This window comes from Amyelois transitella, chromosome 17 (assembly GCF_032362555.1).
Source record: "Amyelois transitella isolate CPQ chromosome 17, ilAmyTran1.1, whole genome shotgun sequence".
NCBI lineage: Eukaryota > Metazoa > Arthropoda > Insecta > Lepidoptera > Pyralidae > Amyelois > Amyelois transitella.
This window is the reverse complement of record NC_083520.1, coordinates 2,076,714-2,103,857: the sequence shown is the minus strand read 5'-3', so window position 1 is coordinate 2,103,857 and position 27,144 is coordinate 2,076,714. Positions and strand designations below refer to the sequence as shown.

The window sequence follows — 27,144 nt, the reverse complement described above, 5'->3', positions numbered from 1 at the left end:
TTCATCGAGACATCATTATGTTAGTAAAACTATTTCTTGTGAGAAGCAATCTGTCCAACAAATGTTATTAGGAACCTTATCATTAAAATCACAGAATTGCAATCATCATTTATTTCGTATGTATAAATATAGATTTATTTTTGGGTGACCACACTTTAGTATTGTTAAACATTTACGAGGCTAATTATAACTAGTTCATTATGAGATAAACCTTAGAAATATGTGCGTTTTATGTCCCGGGCGGGGGAGGGGGCCCGTTGTTGACCCACTGAGGCTGCGGGGGGCCGCAGAAGTTGGCTCCGAACACCGGCACGGGGTGCCTGAAGGGGGGCGGCATTCCCATGTAGTTGGCGGGCATTCTGGGGTTGCCGCCGAACTGGAATGGGTTGCCCATGAAGGGAGGGGTCGCGGGGTGGAACGGCGGGGGGAACGTGGGCGGGCCGTTGTAGGGCGGCGCGCTGTAGGGGCCCGCGGGGGCCGCGGGGTGCGGCGGGGGCGGCCTCGCGTCCACGCTCCACGGCCGCCCGAACCGCGGGAAGGAATTCGGGTTGTTTCTCCTCGATCCGGCCGAGAAGGGGTTCCGCCCTCTGCTCGGTCCGCTGCCGAATCTACTGCTGGACTCTGAAGGCCTCTGGTTTCGCCTTGTGTCGGAATTTCTCCTGTTTTTGGACGTCTCCCCGTTCTCCTCCTCCCGCTGTCTCTGCCTCTGCTCTTTTCTCTCTCTGTTCGCTCTCCGCTCCTCCTCGTCGTCGGAGTATTCGACCTGACTGGGCGGAGGTTCTACGTCGTTAAGCCATGACGCGTCCGATCCTTTGACTCTGAAAAAGAAATAGCGTTTCACAATGGGAACTATAAAGACAACCATAAAAATTGCTTATTGTACTATTATATATTATTATTTGTCTTGCATCGCATCGCACGCAATTTTCAGCGTAATAGTAACTTCATCGCTAATATGACAGCATTATAGTGTCACAACCTTCAGCTGCGTTTTCACCAGTACATATCACTTCATAGTTTTATATTATTCCTTATTCTACGGCAGAGAGAAGTGAGAAATTTCAGAACGTTGGGCCTCGAAGCACGGGTGCAACTGACCGAGAACATTGAATTTTCCTCTATAACGACCTACTTTGCCGGTAAGACGTTATAATGATAGAGATCACTCACTTCATAAGCTGACTGAGGAACACATAACTAGTGTGTGAGGACTCGGGCGCGATGAACACGTCCGCGCCGGGCCGCACGCCGCGCGTCGAGACATGTTCCGCCGAGTTGAAGCGGACGCAGTAGTGTGGCTCGGTCACCTGGAATCGAAAAATACTTTCTTTATCCACCTGAGGTAAGTTCCGGCTGCATCCTCATCTCTCTGGAGAAGAGCTGGAGGTACGCCTATGACCAAAATTCAAAATCAATTCAAATTCAAAATTTTTATTCATTATTATAGGACACTTCATATCGCTTAATAATTGTCAAAACGTATGGTTTAACAACATTGGTTGACGTCACATAAATTACTTAAAACTAAATTTACTGCCGCTTCCAAGGCGTCAGTGCAGAAGAAGCGGTAACAAACTGCACTGCAGCATTTTCTTCAACAACGTCAACTTCACAATTATCCAAACTTAGAAAAGAATGTGGACGAGAGACCATGATCCTGGATTGGGTAAGTTAGGTTTTGAAACGAAGCTAAATGCCCTGTGGATGTGCAGTTTTCCTCATCGTAAGAGCATTAGTTAGCGGATAAACTAACATTTCTAAGAAAAGAGTTTTTAGTACACACGGCTCAGGAGATACCTAGGCTCCATCCCATACACCAAACAAGGCGAGGTGGCAGATAACTCCTGAGCCCACCGTAGCCGCAGATTTCAAACTATGTTTTACTCTTATGGTGCAATAAAGAGTTTTATCTCTCTATCTATGCAGTGTGCACCTTGAAATGGGTACGCTTTTCTGAGTCGGAAATGAAACTGCCACCGGTTGTAAAAAACATCGGAAGTCGGCGATGTTAAAAACTCAGGAAGCGACAGAAGCTATATTTATCATGAAAATTAACACTTCAACCAAGACAAAACAAAGATGTATACTCACTGGTCCGAAGACGTCGAAGACCTTCCCGAGGGTCTTGGCTCCGTTCTCCAGAAACAGCACGCTGTCGAGGTCCACTGCCGGCGTTTCAGGGAATGCACGAACTATCACTGCAATGGAAATATTTTTATTTTACAAACTAATTCTGAATTTGATCCTGTCGTTCATACAAAACGGTCTACTCTATGTACGCATAATCACGTCTATATCCCTTGCGGGGTAGACAGAACCAACAGTCTTGCAAAATACTGATAGGCCACGTTCAGCTGTTTGGCTTTATGATGGAATTGAGATTAAAATAGTGACAGGTTGGTAGCCCATCGCCTTAAAGAAGAATCCCAAGTTTAAAAGCCTAATCCCTTAGTCGCCTTTTACGACATCCATGGGAACGAGATTGAGTGGTCCTTTTCTTTTTTTTTGCCGTGCCGTGCCGGAACCACACTACTACGTCTCTACTCTATGTTGATCACGGAATATTATAATAGAATAATTTTTGACGATAATAAGGACAACAAATAGGCCATATGTCGGTGATAGACAAGCGAACTTGTGGTTTGGCGAGTTTACTTGCATACGTGTGTCGCGTAAGGTAGTATGGGTACTTTAAGATTAGCCGAATATGTTCGTCGCTGATTCAACATGTTTAAATATTTTTATGTAAAACGACTTACTTTAGGCTCGCGTGTATATCACATACTTCAGTCATTTGTAGTAAGCAACAGTTTTTATTAGAAGTGAGAACATTCATCGAAGGTTTTGTTTATAGCAAAGTAGAATAGAACCATTCCAAGTTTTTTCACGGAATATATCACTCAAGGTGACTCAAAACACAAAAGATTTTATCCCCAAAGCAAAATCGCATTTTCTGAAATAAGTCCATGTTGTTGTTTACAAAATTATAGCAATAATTTAGTCTGGCATTAATATGGGACAAAGCACAGGCACTTTAGGAGAACCTTGGCGATCTGCCAGCCGTGCCACCCCGCGCTGGCTGCCAGAAAAGTTACGATTTTTTCACGTAAATGCGGCCTATATATTTTATGTAATGGTTAAGTTTAATAAGTTGTCTATCAGGCTTTATTTTGAAGATATTATCTATACATTTTTTTAAAACAATAAAAAAATTGTAATAATAGTTTATTACAATTTTCGTTTTCAATTCTTTTGTTTTTTCATGGAATTGGGCACCATTTAGGCTTAATTAATTTTAGCGCCTGATCTCCATTATTAAGTCCATGGACAAAATTGTTTCTAAATGAATATCACAGAAATGTTAGATCACCTCTATCTTTTTAGTGATTGCCTATTTATTACTTGCTTTGGTCATAAAAATGTAATAAAAACGTATTGCGATGCCGAGTAATATTGACGATAATAATCACATTTATGTGCATAACATAAAATATCAGTTTTTAATAGTTTATCGACCCTGGCTTTTAGACTATTTGAAAGTTCCTTTCTAATAGTTTGAATACATAAGTTAAATTACATAATAAAATATTAGTATGAATAAATCTAAATATCTTTAATATGTTAGACACTTCATAATTATTTCTTTAACGTATTTATTTGTGGTTTATCGATGTAGTAAATAATAAGTTAATTACTTCATTATTTCTTTGTAAGACACAACATTACAGATTGGAATGCAATGGAATTTTCTGATTAACTTCTCAAACATATATGTATTACATGTGTTTTAATTCCAACTGACGTCCTAAATGATTCCGTAACTAATTCGGAACGAATCATTTTTAATAACCGAATATGGTTATAGCTGCACTAGATGAACGTGCTTAATCCCTTGGTCGCCTTTTAGAGCATCAATAGAAAAGAAATGGACTGATCCAATTACAAAGTGCCGTTAACCATACAGCACTAGTACACAATGTGATTCATAAGACGGCAAGTTAGCGGCGGAAGTTGAACCCGCTGTTATAGATTAAACAATGCTGTTGTTTGCCCAACTATTTAGAGGAAATATCACCGACCCTTGTGTTTTAAAAACATATATCATGTCTGAGTTACCATCTGGTGACAAGGTTACATTCAGCTGGATAGTTTAATGATGGAATTAAATTTCAGATAGTGAAAGGTTGCTAGCCCATTGCCTAAAAGATTACCAAGTTTAACAATGGAATTGAGATTCAAATAGTGACATATTTGAATCTGAACTCCATACAGTACCATGTGGCCTTTCAGTGTTTTCAAGGCTGTTAGCTCTGTCTACCCAACAAGGAATAAACATGTGACTATATGTATGTATGAAAATTATTATTTTCTTCTAATTATAATTGTTAACTGTGAATAGACTTCAACTGGTAATAGGACAAGATGAGTGATGTTTTTTCTCCTTTTGATTCTCATGAATCACCGGCTATTAACTTAAACTTTCCTGATCAATAAAATAAGGTTTGCTTGAGATGTTTTTATTGTGACAGGGATGGACTTCATGAAAATAGTAATAATTATGTTTTTAAAGAAAAAAATATAATAAACCTTTTGTAGAAAAGGAAAGAAAGAATGCCTGTTCAAGACTAATTAGGTGCTTCTCTTCAAAGAAAAATAAACAACATTCCACTGCCTTGCCTTGCAAAGATAAGTTTTTTATTCTTATTTACTTTTTTAGATAAGATGTGATTTTCTTAGAATAATTTATATACTTAGCACATAAATTTAATAAATAAATAATAAATTACACATATCACATAAATTTTATTATATCTAGACAAATCCCACTAATGCATTTATGATCTAAAAAATATTTCTTATTAGGAATTAATATATTACAAAGCTTGCTTAAAATGATCATCTTGTTCCTGGCATTAGCGTCAATTGCATCCTGTCTCAGATGAAGTGTTAGCAAATTACATCATCCAAATATAAAAGATGACATTGTTTATTAAAAAACAACATGGTTTGTCCAAAGTTAAGTATCCATACCATTATAAATGTGAAAGTGTGTTCGTTTGTATGTATTTCATCTGAAATTTCTAAAACCATTTCCAAAAAAAAATTGCATTCATATATAGTTTAGAGTACAGAGAAGGACATAGTACCTACATTTTTTTAGGCCGTGTGGTTCCCGGCACCATTACAAAAAAGAATTAGACCACTCCATCTCTTTCCCATGGATGTCGTAAAAGGCGACTAAGGGATAGGCTTATAAACTTGGGATTCCTCTTTTAGGCGATGGGCTAGCAACCTGTCACTATTTGAATCTCAATTCTATCACTAAGTCAAACAGCTGAGCGTGGCCTATCAGTCTTTTCAAGACTGGCGGCTCTGTCTACCCCGCTAGGGATATAGATGATAGGATGATGATGATAGGATAGGGATATATATAGTATGTATGTATGTATTTTTTTAGGCGGAGCTGCGTGCAATATCTAGTAAGATATAAACATACCTAATCGATCCACAATGCTGGCTATAGTGCCTATCTTGGTGGTCTCTTGTGCTGGCAAGCTGATGGCGAGGTCCTCAATGGGTGGCAAGTCATCCAGATCAAGTTCTCCTTTCACTTTGGGTATTTCCACTTTCTCTGGTCGGCCAGCTATGTCTTCATCACTGGAATTTGATTAATTTATTTATACTATGTTTTTAAAGTAAAAGCAGTCTTTGAAAGATTTTTTTTTTATTTTTTTGTTTACTATATTTATGTACAGAACTACATCAATAAAGGACAGAAATACAATGAAAAAACCCAAAGCAAAGATATAATTTATTTCAACCAATCAAAATCATGAGATCAGACCATGACTGGAATTATATGTAAACCGTTAACTTTACATTCTATGTATTTTTGGCATAATGGGACTTACTGGTATTAAAAATGAGAAATAAATTTTACATCTAACTAGAATTTTGCTCATCAAAAAACTCACCCGCTCGAGATTTCTTCAATATCCTTGACAGAATCCACATCACTGTCACTGCAATCTGACGAGCTACTATCAGAGTCAGAGTCATCTCTGTACTCAGTAACCTCGTATTCCACTACACCACTCTCCATTGAGTCTATAATCATGTGCCTAGTACTATGATCATCATCATCACGCACACTGTTCCTCGCTAATGGCCCGTGAGCGCACGCATTTATAATGTTATTCTTCAACACCATTTCACTAATTTCCGCTGCGTCGGAATCCTCATTTCCCGTGTTAGATCGCGTCTCAGTATCGTCAGAATCAGAATCCGATGCACCATATTCGGCAATTAAACTAAGCGACACGTTTTTATTATTGCTTTCATCAAGGTTTTCCATTGTAGCGAACGATGCGTGAACCGCGTGTTTAGTGAAGGAATGACTACAACTTCTAATGTATAGTCCGTGTAATTTTACTACAAACTTACACTGAAAAATAAAACAAAGGCAGCTAAATCGCAAGACCTAAAGAAATTAATAACTAAGTAGGAATTGAGGGAAAATTTGTGGAACGATCACATTCACAGCAAAATGGTAAATAAAGTGACATGAATGACATTCCATTATAAAGACATGACAGTGACAGTTTGTGAAATGTTGCCAATTAAGTACCTATGTTTTTTTTTATTTGGCTTTACACATACGTCTACGTCTAGGATCCAAGTCAACACATCTACAAGCTATTCACATTTTCTTTCTAGATAGATCAGCTTCTATTTAAGGCTGAGAGCAAATGATGCAACTTGGGAATCTCACCAGAGAAGTGGGAGTGGTATTATAAGTGATACTTACTCATTTTAAAATAAATCTCAATAACTCCACACGCGAAATTAAATAATATAAAATAAAATCTTATTTAACTTCGCAGTTTTTCATTTCTAAATTATGCCAATTATGCAGAATTAATAATAGTACATACAATAAGGATTTACAATAAAACTATTTTGATTTTTTAATAATTTTTTTTGAAAAATTCACATATCGCTGTTGATATCGCTTCTATTCTTAGGTCTCCTCGGGCCCCGCTTCTTGCGCGGCGGAGGCGGCAGTTTGTAATGTACGGTGCGCACATGAACGGTCAAACTGGTCGCGTGCTTGAATTTCTTGTCACACATTGTGCATTCAAATGGGGTGGCGCCTGTGTGAACCTGTTAAAGGGGAAATTATTAGGAAACTTCAAAAATGCTGTTTATTTAACTCTCTCTTCACCTCTCAGGTTAATCAAAAAGATTGGAAAAGAAAGTATATGCCATGTCAACATTCGGGAATAGACCCCCAGCAGGGCTAGCTAAGTGATTTTTTTATAAACGGAACGCGTGTAGAAACTCAACAGATTTTTTATAAAACACTGCTGGATTTTTCATTTATGTTCATGAGGTCAACGCAATTTCATTATACCTACATCGTTTTCAACAGGGGATTACCCTGGCTATTGTACTCTATCATCTACAACAAAAAGCGCCCAACTTTATGACGTTTTTTACTTTATTACGCTGGCAACCCCATCACTAAGTAGTACGAAACGTACTCACAACAGAATGCCTCTGCAGGTTGCCCTTGACCTTGAACGCCCGCGGGCAGTGCGGGCAGGCGTGCGGCCGCAGCTGCGTGTGCGTGGCGGCGTGGCGCGCCATGGTGTACTTGTCGTAGAACAGCCGGCCGCACGTCTCGCACGACACGCTGGGGCTCGCGTGACGGAGTTCGTGCAGTCGCAGCTTCGTCGGGCTCTTGGGAAGGAAGTACAGGATTTAAATGTAACATCACTACATAGTATAAAACAAAGTCGCTATTTTAGTCTGTTTGTCTGTATGCTTAAATCTTTAAAATTACGCAACGGATTTTGATGCGGTTTTTTGTAACAGGTAGAGTGATTCAAGAGGAAGGTTTTTATGTATAATTTTTTTTCGAATTTTGCACCCGTGCGAAGCCGGGGCGGGTCGCTAGTATAATATGAAGCGAAGGAAGTATGTGCAGAGATCGTGGCAAATGGAAAGAGGTAGTCGCTGCCTACGCCTCCGGGAAAGAGGCGTGATTTTATGTATGTATATATAACATATGATCACGTCTATATCCCTTGCGGGGTAGACAGTCTATAATCATTAAGTGACTGAAAGGCCACGTTCAGCTGTTTGGCTTAATGATAGAATTTAGATTCGAATAGTGACAGGTAGCTAGCGCATCGCCTAAAAGAGGAATCCCAAGTATATCTCTTAAAGTATATATATTTTTATTTATAAATACAGGATAAAAAGGTGTTACTAAGTTCTCCCCATATATCAGGGTCGTGCCCGGGAAGTAACAGGGACTTGTCTTGTTAGGAGTTAAAAAAATATACATTTTTCTATGGACACTTAATTGATATTGTGAAGTTGACGTTGAAGAAAATGCTGCAGTGCAGTTTGTTACCGCTTCTTCTGCACTGACGCCTTGGACGCGGCAGTAAACTTATTTTTTTTTTTGACACTGATCCTTTTATGACTAGCACACACGACAAACAAACTACCTGAAATCCCTTGCCGCAGGTCTCGCAGACGGCGGTGTACACCCGCCTATACGAGTCTTTCTCTTTGGGATGCTGACGACGAACATGCCACCAGTGGTCCCATCTTGTTTTCACTGTCACGCCGCACTATAATTAAACATAAAACTTTACTCAATAAAGAGATTGACTAAGCAAATATACAAGGAGACTATGAATGCTTGTACGAAGAGAGTTATGAATGTGGATGAAGCGATGGAAGTATGCAGAGATCGTGGCAAGTGGAAAGAGGTAGTCTCTGCCTACCCCTCCGGGAAAGAGGCGTGATTTTATGTATTTATGCACTATGAATGCTGGAAGGGGAAGGAATCTTGATCAAATCAGGTAAGTTTTGGCGAAAGAACTCGTCAAATGTAGGTACCTTAAACAGATGAACATGTATAAACAGATATTGTAGCAAGTGAAAAGATTTAGTGTTACTTTTTGTGCCGTGTGGTTCCCGGCACCAATAGAAAAAAGAATAGGACCACTCGATCTCTTTCCCATGGATGTCGTTAAAGGCGACTAAGGGATAGGCTCATAAACTTGGCATTTTCCTTTAGGCGACATGCTAGCATCCTGTCACAATTTGAATCTCAATTCTATCATTAAGCCAAGCAGCTGAACGTGGCCTATTAGTCTTTTTAAGACTGTCGGCTCTGTCTACCCCGCAAGGGATATAGACGTGATTATATGTATGTATGTGAAAAAAATTAGTCTATATCTACCTCTACGGGAATGACGCGTGATGTGTGTTAGTTGTATATACATAACTAGCTGTGCCCGCAACTTCATCCGCGTGAAATAGTTATTTCGGGCATCATTTAAGCCCTCAAGGATGAATAATTATTTTCCCCGTTTATTTTTTCACATTTTCCATTACTTACTAAAAATTGTAGCGTAATGTTATATAGCCTAAAGCCTTACTCGGTGAAGCCGAACTCTTCAGCTTTATAATATCACTATCACTACATAGTATAAAACAAAGTCGCTATTTTAGTCTGTTTGTCTGTATGCTTAAATCTTTAAAATTAGGCAACGGATTTTGATGCGGATTTTTGTAACAGTTAGAGTGATTCAAGAGGAGGGTTTTTATGTATATTTTTTTCCGAATTTTGCACCCGTGCGAAGCCGGGGCGGGTCGCTAGTTAGTATATATAAAAATACTCACAAATTCGCAGTTGGTCGGGTAACTGTCGCCCGGTTGTCGCCATATCTTCTTGTATTTGTGGCGCGGATGTTGCTCGCGACTGTGGCTCAACATTTCCTTTTGCGACGTGAACTGTAGACCGCAAGATTTACACGTGTTCTTGAGAGACGGGTCTGGTGGGAGTGTGGTGCTGAAAGAGTATACAAAAAGTATTATTGATTTATAATTTATAAACTATTATAAAGCTGAAGAGTTTTTTTTGTGGCGATATCTCTACGCCACTCGTCACAACATCCAATCACACAACAACTGTCCATCATCGCGAAGAAATTGACGCGCTCAGCCAATAGCAGCGAAGAATCCAAATCGCGATTTCAAAGATTTCATGGATTGGAGCTGTATATACAACCTCCGACACAACATCGTCGGAGCCGCGGTTCCCCAGGCATCACACATAGCCTGGCGGAAGATCTTCCCTTTGGTGGCGGTCGAGCTGAATCATAGCTCCCGCTATAGTTTGTTTGTTTGAATTCAGCAGCTATAATATTAAGTCAGCTATAAATAAAACCGCACTGAACTTTGCGACAAAGATGTACCTATCAACAAAATCTATACTAAGTAATAGGAAGTAGCCCAAGTATGACTTGAGCCGTGTGTACCTACTAAAAGATACTCACCCATTGTCAGTCTTCTTCCTGTGTTGCGCAGAAGTAAGAAGATGTACGCGCCGAGCGCCCTCTGTACTGAAGTTCAAGTTGCATTCCTCACAACGGTATTCTGTGTTAGTTATATTTTCTGGCTCCTAAAAAGTTGAGAGACAAACTTTTTAATAAGTCATATATACTGCCATTGCTAGAAAAAAGTTTGTTATGCTAAAAAATATTAGAATATTTTTGCCTTAATATATATTCATAGATATAGTTTTAGCTAGATACCGTTAGTTTTTCTTTTATTGTGCCTCCTAGCTTTTATCCTGGTCACTCTCACCTGCCCCGCGCGAGAACCTATCGCGCATGATCTATCATGGTAAAAGATGCATTAGATCAGCCATACTCAACATTTTTTATACTTGGGTCAAAAACCGTTTCCGTCATGGGATTTCGGGCCGCAAGCGAGAAATTATTAGGTGATAAATAAAAAATAAATCAGAGATAACAGTGTATTTACTTTGTTGATTTAACATACCTCGATGTAAAACTACGGCGTTTTGCTCACTTTCCAGTACTTGCTGAAGGTTTTTAAATCTTCTTAAAATAGAATGAAACATGGGAACTTCAAAGTGGGGTCAATTAAAAAGGCTTAGCGGGCCGCAGGTTGAGTATAGCTGCATTAGATGAATGTTCTTATTCATTTAGCTGTTTTTACGATATTTACGAGAGAGAGGGTACGGTTCCCCATTTTTAAATGGCCGGGAACCACACGACACCATCGGAAGCTCACCGGCAGTCCGGGATGCGCGGCGGCCCAGTGCTGCCGCAGGCCGCGGCGGCCGCGCGCGGGCCGGCCGCACGCGGCGCAGGCGGCGCGCGCATGCTGCGCCCGCGCGTGCGCGCTGAGGCACGACTCGTGCCGCGAGCGGAAGGCGCACGCGCCGCACGCGTACACGTGGCCCGAGTGCCGCTTCTGGTGCTTCTTCGCCATGTTGCTGGTGGATATGTATAGGTTTTTCATATATTTTTTTTTTCTCAACTGGCCTCATCTTCGATCACGTCTTTGGAGAGGAGCCAGAGGTGGACCTTTGGCAATGATTGTTATCACAACCTTTTGCAGGGAAATGTAAACCGTATTGAATTACGGTTACACATCCAGTTGCCGGAATATACAGATTTTGTCATGATGTGTTCCCTCATTATAAGTTCAGTTCATCAGTTAGTATTCAATATACATAAGTCAGAAAAAACGTTAAATTAATAGGATTTGAACCTGTGCCTTCATGTGCATCATGCATTTTAATCGGGCATCTCAAAGAATTTGACCAACGCTCATAGGTTTTAAAGACTACAAACCACATAAATGAAAATTTGAAATACATTTGAAGTACCTACCTTATAAGAACATACAGATTAAGTGACATGTATTTACGTTTAAGTAAGTTAAAGTGACATTTAATTGAATACACATACCTGTTATTGAAGACTTTAGGACACGCCTTGCAATAAAACTTCTTGCCGTGCGAGCGTTTGGCGTGAGTCTTCATTTGAGACTCGCTTTTGAACCGCAGCTTGCAAACCAAACATTCCACATTGCCTCGGCTCTGAAAATAAAGATTATACCTCAATTTCAAGTGACATCAATACGATTAATATTTAACTTTGCCTTCAAAAAAAGTGATTCTCAGTTTGACCTGTATGTATGTATGTTTACCCGCGATTATCACGCGTTTCATTGAACCGTTTTGGTTAAATTGTTTCTTGCACTAAGGAAAAGGTTTTAAAAATTTATTTGACTTCAAAAAAGGGGAATATCGATTGGAGACGGGCGTCTTTTTCCAAAAGTTCCAAATGAAAAAGTTCCGAATGAGTTGTTGTCGAGTAGTCAACCGTAAATAATCTGTCAATAAAATAATAAAGTCAATCTTTTCACAACATGTAAAATGTAATTTTCTTTCTGATTTTAAAATAACCCTGTAACTATAACATGTTAGAATAAAATAGAAGAGTAGAAGAGAAGAGAGAGAAAAGAGGAGAGATGGAAAGATAGAAAGGGAAATAAAAAAAATAGTATAAAAATCTCACCGGATCGTGGCACATTAGATGAGTCTGATACGTCGTGATGTGAGCGAATATCTTGTGGCATATATCACATTGGTAAACCCTACCCTTGGTCACAGCTTTCCATGGGCGATTCTCCACCGTTTTCTTCCAGTCCTCGATTTGTTCTTCGAGCTGGTAAATAGTAAAATATAACATACATTCATACATAAAATCACGCCTCTTTCCCGGAGGGGTAGGCAGGGACTACTTCTTTCCACTTGCCACGATCTCTGCATACTTCCTTCGCTTCATCCACATTCATAACTCTCTTCATGCAAGCTCGGCGGTTTCGGGTACTTTTGACCTGACCCTTTACCATACCATACCTTTCCTTTACTCAAATATTCATTACTACAATTTGTGATGTTTAGAGAACAATATGACTTGTAAGTTCTTCTTCCTGGCTGTAGTCCCGGTTGCATCGTCACAACTCTGGAGAGGAGCCCGGGGTATGCCTTTGACCTTGGATCTTGGATTGGGTGGGTCAGAAAGCGACCGTCTGACCTCCGCAACCTTTGCAGGGGAACCTAACCCGTATTAGATCATGGTTGCATATCCAGTTGCATGAATGTGCAATTGTGCACGTTTCCTCGCGATGTTTTCCCTCACCGTAGGAGCATCGGTTAGTATTAAAACTAAAGTACAGTATATAGTGTATATTTGTGTTAAATTTCATGAATTTTGGTCAGTACTTTATTGGGCATTTATAGACATTGAAGAAATCACGAGAAATAAACATAACTACTTTCCAATTAAAAATATTAGTTTGGCTAACACTTACTGTTAGTTTAACAATATTGAAATGTTCCTGCATATTTATCTCGTCTGGAGTAAAACCATCAAGAGATGTCCTTTTAGACTTTTCACTTCTATCAATTTTCTTCTTAACCTAAAAAAGGAAAGAACATTATAAACTACTAGAGTAATTATAAATGCGAAAGTTTGTATGTCAGGATGTCCGTATGGATGTTTTTTACTCTTTCACGCAATAACTACTGAACCAATTACTATGAAATTTGGTATGTGGGTAGCTGAAAATCCAGAATAACATATAGGCTACTTTTTATCCCGGAGTTCCCGCGGGATTGATAGGGTTTCCATGCGGATGAAATTGCGGGCGGCCTCTAGTAATTAATAAAGATTAAACGCGTATAAGGCGACTTTAACATGATTCGAAACGTCCAATAAAGGTATGTTACGTGCGCTTTTAATACCTGTAGTATTTATTAATAGAACATGGCCTCTCAGTCTTTTAATAAAGACGTGATTATATGTTTGTATGTATGTTGAATTTATCTTTGGTAATTAAATATTACTACTTACTATAGTTTATTTTTCTGTTAAAATTACCTTCCTTTCCATCTCTTTCCCATGGATGTCGTAAAAGGCGACTAAGGGATAGGCTTACAAACTTGGGATTCTTTTTTTAGGCGATGGGCTAGCAACCTGTCGCTATTTGAATCTCAATTCTATCAATAAGCTAAATAGCTGTGCGTGGCCTATCAGTCTTTTCAAGACTGTTGGCTCTGTCTACCCCACAAGGGATATAGACGTGACCATTTTGTATGTATGTAAAATTACCTTATTCTTACAATTTTCTTTGACAACAACTTCGCAGTCACTTCTATTATTTTTATACTTTCTATCGCTAAGTTCCGCTAAACATATATCACTAGTGGAGTCACTGTCCGCACCGTCATTTCTCACATCATCATCACTTAAATATTCACATTTCACTTCGGATTTCATCACATTCTTAATATCCGATTCGACAGCAACAAAGTCTTTATTTTCACTATTAACTAAATCACTATTAACCAATTCATTATTAAGTATATGGATAGTATTATTAATTTCAGTCTTGTTCTCATATGAGTGTATGATAAATTCGCTATTAGTTAGACACGAATATTGTTGGTCTTCATCATATTTGAATTCGAATAAATATGTTGGAGTGGTTGTGTGAGACACTAATGACGATTTTAGGTTCAAATGATCTCTTTCTTGTTTCCTGATTAGCGATTTTGTAATCTGAAATAGAAAATACACATAAATAAGCATTAAGAGGAGAATTGATTACTTGCCATAATTTTATTGTACATATCATCATCACGTCTATATCCCTTGCGGGGTAGATAGAACCAACAAAAACAGTTCAGCTGTTGCTAGCCCATCGCCTTAAAGAAGAATCCCAAGTTTATAAGCCAATCCCCAAGTCTCCTTTTACGACATCAATGGGAAAGAGATGCGAGTAGTCCTATTATATTTCCTACTGATACCGGGAACCACACGGCACTAATTTTATTTTGTTTTAAATAATTCATATGTATCAATAAAGTTGTCAGCACTTTCTTGCTTTACATACATAGATAAAATCACGCCTCTTTCCAGAACACTTAGGCAGACACTATACTTCTTTAAATTTGCCATAATTACCGCATTCTTCTTTCATTTCATTCACATTCAAAACTCCCTTCATGCAAGCTCATCAGTTCAAGTTTTCTTGGAATAAAGTATAGGACTACATATTATATAATTAATTCAACCAAGTACAAGTGTCAGCTCCCGCAAACAGGCCGTAAGCCGTACTCCAATATTTGTACCTTAGTATTGAGACACTTGTGTTAGTTTAGTATCTTTTTTTCAAATGGAACACCTATCGTTGGCCTCGCAAATAATGACAATATAGCACTCCTGGCAAAGGGTCAGGTCAAGAGTACCCGAAACCGCCGAGCTTGCATGAAGATAGTTATGAATGTGAATGAAGAGATGGAAGTATGCCGAGATCGTGGCAAGTGGAAAGATGTAGTCTCCGCCTCCCGGAAAAAGGCTTGATTTTATGTATGTATGTATGTATAGCCCTGTTGATTGGTTTACATAATTGTTTTTAAGAATATGATTTCTTCGTTCTTTATCTTTAATTAGGAATCTGACCTGTCCATTAGTAGCAAAAATGTCAAGCAGCGTGGCCTGAGCTGTCAAGCTCCTTTGCACCAGCCTGTAACACTTCTTCAGTAGTCCTGCACATTCGTAGCATACATACCGAGGCAGACCTTCTATGTTATATTTATCCTGAAATTATTATATGACATGAGGTAGGTATAGTATAAAATAAAATGAAAATACTGAGGTAATGAATTTTAGGAAAAATTATCACAATTTATACCCATTTAAGATAGATAGATAAAAAGCTTTATTCATTATCACAATACATTTGTTGGTTACATAATAAATAAAATAAAAATATTTATGGGGCAATTCGAGCCTTGTGTTACGAGATACTAACTCAACAATATACCTATATTTTAAAATAAATACTTATAAAGATAAACATTCAAGACCCAGGCCAATTGGAGATAGTTCGTTCTCATCATGCCCTGGCTGGGATTCGAACCTGGGACCCCCGGTGCCACAGGCAAGCGCACTACCGCTGCGCCACAGAGGCCGTCAATAATAGTAATAACAAAAGAGAATGTGCAATGTGCATGTATGTACCACAAACAATGATGGACAGTGAAATGGTCCTGACTCAGCATAATGTTGCAGGTATAGACACTGGGATGCTGATGTTGATAAAAATACCTTTAAAATAGTTATCAATCTGTCCTAAATTATCTCTCATCTTTGAGTTTTCATCACCCACGTCCAAGTTACACTGACATATCTATTTATGTTTATAACATCAGCACATAATTATTGTACACTCACATTAAAGCCTGTGATGGTTTCCATACATTCTTTAAGCAGACCTTCCTGGAGGCTGTAAAGTTTGGAGTCAGTGTCAAGGCATATCCGGCAGACTTCCATATCTGTTGCCTCAAAATTTGAATTGGGCTGAAAATAAAAGATTATTTCTTTTAGATTATGTTAGCACACATTGGCTTCTGGAGACCTTTAAATTAAATTGTTATAATTGGTAGAATATTTTATGTGAAAATAGAAAGAAATAATTACACATATATATAACAATTTCTTTATTCCTTTCATGATATAGTTACAATATATGTTCATATAGTCACATATATTACCCTTGCAGAGCAGACACAGCCAACAGTCTTGAAAAAACTGAAAGGCCATGTACAGCTGTATGGATTTATGATGGAATTGAGTTTCAAATAGTGACTGGTTGTTAACTCATTGCCTACAAGAGGAACCCCATGTTTATAAGCATATCCTTTAGTTACAATACTGAAAGATATTTCACTGGCTAGCTTGGTGCCTTACTAAACACCTATTAAAAAAAGATTTGTTCATTTAAAATACTTTCACAAGATTTACATGTACAATCTACATGCTGTGCAGACCAGTATGGAAGCAACCAGTATAACTAAGTTTCTCTTTAATAAGGAAAATAAAAACAATAAGATTATAGTTACTGGTAAATTATAAATGGGGTAAGCTTCATCCTTGAGCCTTGCTCGGTGGCTGTCATGGTTGACATACTCCTGATCAAAGTGAGCACTGCAAATGCGAGTGTAGCTCGGGGGCTCCCAGGTAGGCCGTCCGATCGCTCGCAGCCATTTCTGCTTTACTTCAAGGTTTGAAGGGAAACTAGGAAATAATGACAATTTAATACTTGTGTGTGGAAGATATGAAAAAAATTGTTTGAAGCGATTATGTACAATCTAAAAGCACATTTTAGAGTTTCAGATTTATACGTAGCTATAATAAGTTTAAATAGAAATCAACTAATAACTATTAAAAATGATTGGCATTAAATTCAGTAATGATATTAGTCATTGAACTTAAGATTTTCCGCTGTATATAGTTAAGTGTTTCAGGCAGGGCCAATAATTACCCTGTTAAACTATTAGGAAACTGAAGCAATAAACTTTGATTTACTTTTAAAATATACGAAAACAGTAAACAACAATAGCTATTTGCAATCGATATTATTTGCTGAAGAACTACTTACGTGTGGTATGATATAACATGATTTGGATCCCTCTTCTTACTATTATTATTGCAACCATTTACACAGCAGTAATATACCATTTTTCATTGAACTTTTGTAGAAATAATCAGAAATCATATAAAATTGTTCTTCACCACAAAATCAATTTCTTTTTTTCCGTCACAATTGTCATTTGTCAATGTCAAATAAAAGAAAATTATACTTGTCGGCAAAGACGAAATTTCCTTACAGCCTATGACGTGTGTACTTAACAGAAAGACGAATACAAATAGATTATCCACCTTTCCATCGCTCAGAGTTGGCCTTAGGCATTGGTAGTCTTTCTCGTGTAAAAAAGTGAAAATTATAATTAATTTTTCAACCGATATTCTATTACTAAAGGTACAAAATAAAACGCAAAAAGTAATAAACACAATATATACTTCCAAAATCAGTACAAAAAAGCTATATCAACTATTCTTCAAAAGGTATGGCCGGCAACAATTTTCCCTCGCATGTTCCAAAGCCTATTCTCGTCCCGGCTTCATTCACGCAGTGACCTCGCAGTATGACAGTGTCGCCATCTTGCAGGAACTTCCTCTCTTCTCCGTTCAACAGGCGGAGGGGTTTGGTGCCCCTCCAAGACAGCTCTAGCATGCTCCCGTAGGAGTCCGGAGTCTGAAAATGAAATAATTTCCTTCATTTATCATCACGTTTTTATCCAGGTTGTGCTTTCTTTGAGGAGTTCCTCAATGTATTATGTACTAGCGACCCGCCCCGGCTTCGCACGGATGCACAGCCGATACTAAATATATCTCTATTAGAACTAACTAAAGGACCGCCCGCAAAGCGGCTAACTAAGTCTTGCTCCCGGCAAAAGTGTCACTTCTGCCTGCAGTCCCGGGCCGTGCAGCAGAAATCGTAATATTTTAATTTCACCACAACTTCAAAACCAAACGTCCAATTTTAATCATTCAAAGACCAAATATTATCTACATAAACTGTACTTATTGATGAAATGAAATTATTTATTTTGATAAGGATTAATAGCATGAGTAAAAAAAACGCGTTTAAATGTAGACCAAAAAAAATTCAAGATATTTAAATAAAAATGTGGTTGTTGTGCCTCACTCGACATAGATAGGTATAGTGTGTCGCGGACTTTTTTGTAGATATTTATAAGATCTACAATTAATTTAAACATTTTATGGTTCTATCTTTTGTAGTTTAGGCAGCGTACGCAAAATAAGTAACTTTTTGGTTGATTTTTTTCAGTTTGTGTCCGAAAAATCCAAATATATTACGGAACCCTATTTTTTTCCAAAATAAAATATAGTCTATGTTACTCGTGGATAATGGAGCTTTCGCATGGTGAAAGAATTTTTAAAATCGGTCCAGTAGTTTTTGAGCCTATTCATTACAACCAAACAAACAAACAAACAAAGTTTTCCTCTTTATAATATTAGTGTAGATTTATAGTAGGTATATTTATGCTTTGTATTTTATTTTATACGTATTGCGCCCAAAGGTTGTCTGGAAGAGATTGCTTTAGCGATAAGTCCGCCTTTGTACCTCATTACCTGTGTTTGTTTTTGTTTTTCTATTTATTATGGTGCAATAAAGAGTCTATCTATCTACTTGTATATCTTTTTGGCCTTCTATTTCCAATTTCTAACGAAGAGGTCGTCTTTAAATAAAAGTTTAACACTCTTAAAAAAATTGGTAGAGATACAAATAATTGGGGGACCAATCGACCATCGTTAACCAGTAACCTCAAATTAAATCATCATAGCTAGGACATTACCCATGACTCTGAAACAACCACCTAACTTGGCAACAGCGAATATATTTGACCGAACGATTTTTTGTATGTATGTTTGTGTCTAAGTTCGCGGCCAACGACTACTCAATAAAGCATTTGGACGAATTGATCATTTGGCCATTAAGCCATAATGTACTATAATGACATTTGAATTTTCTTGCATCTAGATTTATTCTAGTACATCCAGACACTTGGTCTTCCATACCCCGGTGGGATGCCATCGTTACCTCTCCGCTGATAGTGCCGGTGCCCAGCAGGTCCCCAGGGTTGAGGTTGCAGCCCGTGACGGTTTGCTGAGCCAACTGCTGCTTGGCTGTCCAGTACATGTAGCGGTAGTTGCTTCGGCTTATAGTCGTCACCACGGGGGATTTGTCCGCTAGTAAAAAGTATTATAGAATCAATAAAATGTATTCGTTTGCTAAGCTGCCGTGTGGTTTTTGGCACCAAAAGAAACAAAGAATAGGACCACTCCATCTCTTTCCCATGGTTGTCGTTAAAGGCTTATATAATTGGGATTCCTCTTAGGCGATGAACTAGCAACCTGTCACTATTTGAATCTCAATTCTATCATTAAGCCCAACAGTTGAATGTAGCCTTTCAGTGTTTTGATGATTTCTGTTGGCTCTGTCTACCCCGCAGGAAATAAAGACGTTGTTATATGTTATGTTGTTTTAAGCTAACTTTGTTTAGCATTTCTATTATATTGACCAACTAAAAAAAAAAGAAATAAATCTTTTAGACTTACCACCCCAGCTATACATAGTACACAAATATCACGTCTTTATCAGAATTATTTACCATATAACAGTCGCAAGTTACTAACCTTCGCTATGAAAGCAATATATAAAATTATTATAACAGTTTAAAAATCACAATGAACTAACTTTTCAAATCCACTTCCAGCTTGATATCAAAATTGAAATTATCCTCATGTGTCAGGTACGGGAACGGCTTCGGGTCCTGCGGGAAGTTCCCCACGATGTAGGGGCGCAGCGCCTCGACGGTCACCACCCAGGGGGAGATGGAGGTACCCAGGTTCTTGGCTGTGAACGGGCCGAGTGGAACATACTCCCATTTTTGGATGTCCCTTGCTGGTATGAGAAGAAATTACATAACAGTTTATTTTCCACAATTGCAACTGCCTTATTCTTGCGTAAAAGGCCAAAAGGCGCTTACTAAAGTCATTTAATGCCAAATTTTAAAACTTTAACACCGATTACCATGATATAAGTCCAATTCCTCAATAAGTATAATTTCTCATCACTCCAAAACATATAAGTACAATTTCTCACCAATCCAAACAGTCCATCTTCAGATACTTAGTCTGTAACTCTCTCCCCCAGCTTGATGGAGGATCGTTTATCAAGGCTTATATTATTATTTTTTTCAAATTAAACCTAATTATTAAGAATACGTGACATAAGTACAATTTCTCACCGCTCCAATCGTTCATAAGCACCAATCCAAACAGTCTAACTTCAGCTTGATTAGCTGTGACTCTCTCCCGCAGCTTGATGGAGGATCGCTTATCAAGGTCATATTATAAAAAAAATTCAAAACAAACCTAATTACCAAGAATACATGACATAAGTACAATTCCTCACCGCTCCAATCGTTCATAAGCACCAATCCAAACAGTCTATCTTCAGCTTGATTAGCTGTGACTCTCTCTCCCAGCTTGGTGGGAGGACCACCTACAAAGGCAGCCATTTCCAGTTCGAAATCCATTAGGCGACATGGACCGAACACTGGGTCTGCACCTGGAAGACGTGACACGACAAATGAAATATTAAAATTCAAATAAATTCAAATGTAAAATTCAAAATTTTTATTTATTATTATAGGATACTTCATATTGCTTAATAATTGTCAAAACGTATGGTTTAACAACATTGGTTGACGTCAAATAAATTACTTAAAACTAAGTTTACTGCCGCTTCCAAGGCGTCAGTGCAGAAGAAGCGGTAAGAAACTGCACTGCAGCATTTTCTTCAATAACGTCACCTTCACAATTATCCAAACTTAGAATAGAATGTGGACGAGAGAATACATTGTTTCTGTCATGTATTCTCACAAAGTACTTTCTTTACATACTCTTTGGATACTTATTCCCTTAATGCAAGGAATACAAAATCAAACTAAGTCAACTAAATATATTTTTTTAAATTGTTATATTTCTGAACGTCCTTGAGAAAGTTCAGGTCAAGGGTTGCCCTAAACTGACGAGCTAGCATGAAAATATTTATCAATGTTGATGAAGCGAAAGGAGTACGCCGTGTCGTGGCAATTGGAAATATGTAATCTCTGTAAGAGTTGTGTGATTCTATATAGGTATGTTAAAATCTCGTACTATAAAATTAAATAATGAAACTTTTTTAACTATTATAGTACGTCTATCTTTGTGCTCAAGTGTACAGTCGAAGGCAAATTAATATATATGTAGATTTATCTGCGCGCGAATGTATCCTACAATCGGATATTAAGCATGAGATATCATATGTAGTATGATATGATACAAATAGTCTTACCGTCAACGGGCTGCGTCTGCCCGTACGGTCGCCGTACCGGCGTCCCGGACGGCACTATAGAGCTCGATCGTCCGTGATAGCCCACTGGTATATATTTCCTGCAATTAAGTTTAAAATTATTACCTATTAAAAGCCTTGCTAATCTATACTAATATTATAAAGCTGAAGAGTATGTTTGTTTGTTTGAACGCGCTAATCTCAGGAAGTACTGGTTCGAATTGAAAAATTTTTTTTGTGCTGAATAGACAGTTTATCGAGAAAGGCTTAAGGCTATATAACATCACGCTGCAACTTTTAGGAGCGGAGAAATAATGGAAAATATAAAAAAAAAACGAGGAAAATTATTCATCCTTGAGGGTTTCAATGATGCCTAAAATAACTATTCCGCGCGGAAGAAGTCGCGGGCATAGCTAGTTTAGTATATTTTGTTTATTTTTTATGTAAGTTTATTATTTGGTATTTTTACATATGTATTTTATAATATTTTATTTATGTATTAGTTTATGTATGTCTATAATTAGTTGTGTGAGTGGAGTACACGCCTGTTACCCTTTCCATCATGTCTCCTATCTCGGTTCTGCTGGAAGAGATTTCTTTTGAAATAAGCATAACCTTTGTAATTTTGTTTCTTGTGATTATCAGTCTCAATGTTTTCTGTGTACATAAATTAATAAATCAAAATAATTTCATTCTGTTATACCTGATCGTCTTCCACTTTGTAAATTCAATTTTTTGGGCGAATCGTTAATGGAATAGAGACGCCATACAGCTCACTGCTATTGTTCTGTTGGAGTGTTATCCCTTGCTAATATTATAAACGCGAAAGTCTGTCTGTTTGTTTCGCTTTTACAGCTAAACCGCTGGATCGATTTGAATTAAATTTGGCACAAAGTCACAAATAGCCAAAATTGCAAAAACGAACTAAGTATGCCAAATTGTTTTTGAATCATACCTTTACTTGGGACAACAAAAACATCCGCGAAAGCAAACAATTAATATTGCAAAGATGTTAAACTTACTATAAATAGTAATGCAGAAATGAAAAAATTAAAAGTCTTCTCCTGTAAAATTTAAAAAAGAGTTGTTGTGACTTTGTTGCACCGAAGGTGCGATATATAGAATAGACCTTCGGGAGTATCATAACTAGGCTTCTTATTTCTGGAATTTCCCACGAGGTCGTAGCAAAGCCCCGTTCAAATGCTAGCATACTTATATGTATGTATGTTTTAACCTACGTCTCGAAATGAAGGATGTGTATACTTACCAATTGGGCATCAGAGCATTCTCCTTGCTCCTGAACATGATGCCCACATTGGTGGCGTGATGAATCGATGAGTAGAAGTCCGTGTAATCTCCGATTTGGGCAGGCAAGTGCATTGTGGCATCACTCTGCTTGATGAAGGCTCTACAACGTGATCAATCTATATACATACATACATACATAAAATCACGCCTCTTTCCCGGAGGGGTAGGCAGAGACTACCTCTTTCCACTTGCCACGATCTCTGCATATTTCCTTCGCTTCATCCATCAATCTATATTATTATATCAAATGAAATTGTCGTCATCGTAAAAGGCGACAAAGGGATTGACTTATAAATTTGGGATTCTTATTTTAGGCGATGGGCTAGCAACTATTTGAAGTTCAATTCTATCATAAAGCCAAACTGCTGAACGTGGCCTATCAGTCTTTTCAAGACTTATGGCTCTGTCTACCCCGCAAGGGATAGACGTGACTATATGACTGAATGAATGAAATCCAATCCGGCTGTGAGACAGTTAATTTATATGATAAGAGAAAATCTTTAATAGGACTATTAAAAAATGAGGGAAAAAGTCGTCCTGTAACCAATGTTGTGATGAATGCATCAATATGAAATATAAAACGGAATGATACCTTTGTCTGAGATCATTGTCACTTTGTAGTGTAGTGTTGGAGACGTCCAATAGACTTTGAAGGGTGGTTCTGGCTTCAACCCAGTGAGGTCTCGTGAGACCCATGAAGGCGTTTAGTTTCTCCTCCTGGGAAAATGAAAAATATTAAGGAATACGATGAGTACAGAGTGAGGAGATATATAAAGAAAATAAAGATAGACATACTGTCACACAAATATAACGTATTTATTCCTTAAGGGATAGAAAGAGCCTAAGAAGATTTTACAATCTGCGCGGGTAGAGAAGCAGAGCTTAAATAAAGCTGTTATGTTTTAACTTTAAATAAAAGTTCTATAAAGTAAGACTTAAGCCCTTTAGAGTAAATTATCAACTGGATTTTATTCATAAACAACTAATTTGCATGTTAACTAAACAAGTTGTCAGAGAATGTTATCTTTTATGGTGGAGCTCAGGAGGGTACGATAAACATTTAAAAAAATATACAATATTTTATTCGACGGGGAGAATGAATGAACATGTCTTTGATAGCTTTATATCTACCAATATTTTTACTTTCGCTGGGAATGAAAACAGGACCCCCGCGTTAGGATGACGACTACGAACGTACGTACGTATATACCTTCACACTTTTATCTTGACTTGTTTGTAGAAGGTAATGGTATAAAACTAACATCATATAAAACAAAAAAAAATTGCTTACCTACTTAGGTACAAATTAACACGCCTGTTTCAACATCTCAACACTTTCTTCATACATACATACATAAAATCACACCTTTTACCCGAAGTGTTAGGCAGAGACTACATCCTTCCACTTGCCACGATCTCTGTATACGTCCTTCGCTTCATCCACATTCATAACATAACTCTCTTCATGCAAGCTCGGCAGTTTGCCAGGACGTCTTTATTTGATCAAGATCATATATGATCATATATCTTCATCATGCTCGACAATTATGGAAAGAACTTAGTTAATAACTTACTTTAGTCTATTCGAAAGCAGCTACACAAACCTATACATATAATCTACCTACTTACTCGTTTTGTATGCAAATAAGAAATGTTACCTTGAACACATTCTGCTTATCTCTGAGCAGCGGCCCCGTGAACAGATGAGAGATGACATGCAAGTCCAATATCGAGTCTCCAATCGCAACGCCGATGTGTTTTGTTTGCTGAAAATGTTGATTTATATTCAGTAGGGTGAAAATAGAAACTCCTTTGTTTCTTAGCTCCTTGGTTTAAAGCTTTAAGAGGCAGACCTGTCGCCTGTGTCTAAAAATCATGAAGCCGCTGGGCCACATAATGTAGGTACGCCTGATGAAATAATACATTACATATAAACTCAGGACACTGAAAAAACCTTTGCTAATATCGGGTATACTGAATAAGTAGTTATTTGTACATTGGGTCACATAGGTAAGTAGGTATACTTTTCTCTGTGGCCCACTATACAAGCGTAGATAACAAAACAAGAAAATAAACTTTAGTATTATTTAGGTAACTACCTAGTTACCTAAATAATACTAAATAAAATTAAAAAATATAAAGTTGTTTTTCCTTTAAATGACAGAAGACAATATAGTATAAAGTTAGGTAGTTTCAGACAATCACTAATTCAACAGTTAAAATAAAATCACTAAACAAATATACAATAGGCAATGAAATAAGGTTAAGTATCTTACGTTTTTAGGCGAAGTAAACACTCCATACGGCAGATTTTCAATTGGAAAATCCGTGCTCGAACTGTATTCTATATAACTCTTCATTATGGCACTTTAAAAGATAACTATAAAGGTCTGCTTGTGACCGAGATTTTAGTAAGAATGCGGTGTTTACGAGAAACGACTGCGGGTAAAACTTGTTATGGAAATATGATGGAAATAAAGTAGAAACTTGGTAGGAGCTGCCGCGCCGGTTGACGGCGACTGAATGTCAAGGCCTTGATGTTTTTATCATTTATTTTGTTGATTCATCTTTGTCGCGAAGTTCAGTGCGGTTTTATTTATAGCCGACTTCAAATTATAGCTCTGTTGTCAACTGCACACAGCCACACTTGGACACAATTCAGACATGAACATTGAATAACTTATTTACTAAAATCGACCGTTGAGCAGAAATGAATAGAACCTTTAAAAGCTAAAACCTTTGAAATGACTGGTCTGATCTAAATATTGAATTCAACTGAAAATAAAACCTATATTATCCGTATCAAAAACAAATTAGATTGTCATGGTATTTAAATAGAATATTGCATTAAATTTAAGATATCTAACAGAGATCGTGGCAAGTGGAAAGAGGTAGTCTCTGCCTATCCCTCCGGGAAAGAGGCGTGATTTTATGTATGTATGTACATACATATGTATGTATGTATATAGATACATATCTAACAGAGCCACAGCGGAACTGTCTAGATTGACGAAAAGTCAAATTTATTCATTGAATCTCTCTCATATTAAACGCGCTCTGAATTTTTATTTACCTATATTTATGAAAGTCAAGAAAAAAATCAACAAGAACTTACACCAAGTAAATATTTTGTACAAGGGCACTACTTATTTCGCAAGCAATTTCTTCTTTTTTCGGTTCCTCGAGACCAAAAGAGAGATATAAACAAATACTTCTATTCATACAGCGCGAAAAAAAAGATTTAGTAACATTTAGATACTATTTATTTATCCTTAAATGTTCTCTTTTAGTTATAGTAATTTCAGAACATAAACCTGAAGTTCTTTAAAAAAAAATTACAACTAAATATATTTATAACATACAATAGGTATATTATTTACAAGTACCTACACGTTAGGTTTGACGAGCACGCTTCTCTTACGGGGCGGTTCTGGAACCAGCGCCTGCGCTAGTTGCGCTCCTGACGACTCCGTGACTGCCTGGAAAAACAAATGACTGACAATATCTACATTTCTGACATTCTCCTTACTTTAACATCCCTTACTTATATTATAAACGCGAATGTCTGTCTGTTCCGCTTTCACAGCTAAACCGCTGGACCGATTCGAATGAAATTTGGCAGATAGACATTACTTAAAAACCCGCGTTCTAACAAAGGATACTTTTTTAAATAAACCCCTAAAATACTTAAATGGGGGGTGAAAGTTTGTATGAAAATTCTAATTCTATCTATACTAATATTATAAAGCTGAAGAGTTTATTTGTTTGAACGCGCTAATCTCAGGAACTACTGGTTTTAATTGAAAAATTATTTTTGTGTTCAATAGACCATTTATCGAGGAAGGCTTTAGGCTATATAACATCACGCTGCAACTATAAAGAGCGAAGAAATAATGGAAAGTGTGAAAAAAACGGGGGAATTCATCCTTGAGGGCTTCAATGAAGCCCAAAATAACTATTCCACGGACGAAGTTGCGGGCGCAGCTAGTAATATATGTATATACCCGTGCGAACCCGGGGCGGGTCGCTTGTTCACAATAATCAGGACAGTGTTCACAAACACATACTTATGTATCACGCCTCTTCATCCCTTCCCAGAGTAAAAAGAGCCATAACATTAAGGCCATTATTGGCTGGGAGGCTGGATGGCTTATGAAT

The 27,144-nt window shown here is 37.7% G+C and overlaps 3 protein-coding genes across 3 annotated transcripts; all 3 read right to left on the bottom strand.

Annotated features, from left to right (window-relative positions):
* Positions 1-96: 96 nt before the first annotated feature.
* Positions 97-6,571, bottom strand: LOC106143405 (H/ACA ribonucleoprotein complex non-core subunit NAF1). Its single transcript, XM_013345470.2, has 5 exons — positions 5,976-6,571; positions 5,498-5,658; positions 2,092-2,198; positions 1,171-1,307; positions 97-818 (listed from the first exon to the last, which is right to left on the bottom strand). The coding sequence occupies exons 1-5, from the start codon at positions 6,353-6,355 to the stop codon at positions 230-232; spliced, it is 1,374 nt and encodes a 457-aa protein (XP_013200924.1). The 5' UTR covers positions 6,356-6,571; the 3' UTR covers positions 97-229.
* Positions 6,572-6,990: 419 nt separating this feature from the next.
* On the bottom strand, positions 6,991-17,512 carry LOC106143328 (zinc finger protein 37). The gene is made up of 14 exons (XM_060948969.1): positions 17,353-17,512; positions 16,814-16,988; positions 16,146-16,271; positions 15,372-15,509; positions 14,019-14,468; positions 13,219-13,326; positions 12,420-12,569; positions 11,808-11,938; positions 11,125-11,329; positions 10,362-10,486; positions 9,706-9,874; positions 8,520-8,645; positions 7,549-7,743; positions 6,991-7,164 (listed from the first exon to the last, which is right to left on the bottom strand). Exons 1-14 carry the CDS (start codon positions 17,430-17,432, stop codon positions 6,991-6,993), a joined length of 2,352 nt encoding a protein of 783 aa, XP_060804952.1. The 5' UTR covers positions 17,433-17,512.
* A 243-nt stretch (positions 17,513-17,755) lies between these two features.
* LOC106143404 (fumarylacetoacetase) lies at positions 17,756-25,528 on the bottom strand. Its single transcript, XM_013345469.2, has 9 exons — positions 25,263-25,528; positions 24,645-24,752; positions 23,579-23,703; positions 22,946-23,086; positions 21,682-21,779; positions 20,758-20,913; positions 20,038-20,244; positions 19,381-19,529; positions 17,756-18,009 (listed from the first exon to the last, which is right to left on the bottom strand). Exons 1-9 carry the CDS (start codon positions 25,344-25,346, stop codon positions 17,806-17,808), a joined length of 1,272 nt encoding a protein of 423 aa, XP_013200923.1. The 5' UTR covers positions 25,347-25,528; the 3' UTR covers positions 17,756-17,805.
* Between the last annotated feature and the right edge of the window lie 1,616 nt (positions 25,529-27,144).

What these genes read in the sequence shown, in the direction of transcription:
- LOC106143328 (XM_060948969.1), bottom strand. Translation starts at nt 17,432, where the DNA reads ATGGTATATTACTGCTGTGTAAATGGTTGCAATAATAATAGTAAGAAG. An exon ending in CATGTTATATCATACCACAC is followed by an intron (nt 16,989 to 17,352) that starts GTAAGTAGTTCT and finishes ATTATTTCCTAG; the next exon opens with TTTCCCTTCAAACCTTGAAG. An exon ending in AGGAAGAAGACTGACAATGG is followed by an intron (nt 9,875 to 10,361) that starts GTGAGTATCTTT and finishes ATACTCTTTCAG; the next exon opens with CACCACACTCCCACCAGACC.
- LOC106143404 (XM_013345469.2), bottom strand. Translation starts at nt 25,346, where the DNA reads ATGAAGAGTTATATAGAATACAGTTCGAGCACGGATTTTCCAATTGAA. An exon ending in ATAAGCAGAATGTGTTCAAG is followed by an intron (nt 23,704 to 24,644) that starts GTAACATTTCTT and finishes TCATTTTCCCAG; the next exon opens with GAGGAGAAACTAAACGCCTT. An exon ending in GCTGGAAGTGGATTTGAAAA is followed by an intron (nt 19,530 to 20,037) that starts GTTAGTTCATTG and finishes ACTTTTTACTAG; the next exon opens with CGGACAAATCCCCCGTGGTG.
- LOC106143405 (XM_013345470.2), bottom strand. Translation starts at nt 6,355, where the DNA reads ATGGAAAACCTTGATGAAAGCAATAATAAAAACGTGTCGCTTAGTTTA. An exon ending in CAGCATTGTGGATCGATTAG is followed by an intron (nt 2,199 to 5,497) that starts GTATGTTTATAT and finishes TTTCCATTGCAG; the next exon opens with TGATAGTTCGTGCATTCCCT. An exon ending in TCTTCGACGTCTTCGGACCA is followed by an intron (nt 1,308 to 2,091) that starts GTGAGTATACAT and finishes TTTCGATTCCAG; the next exon opens with GTGACCGAGCCACACTACTG.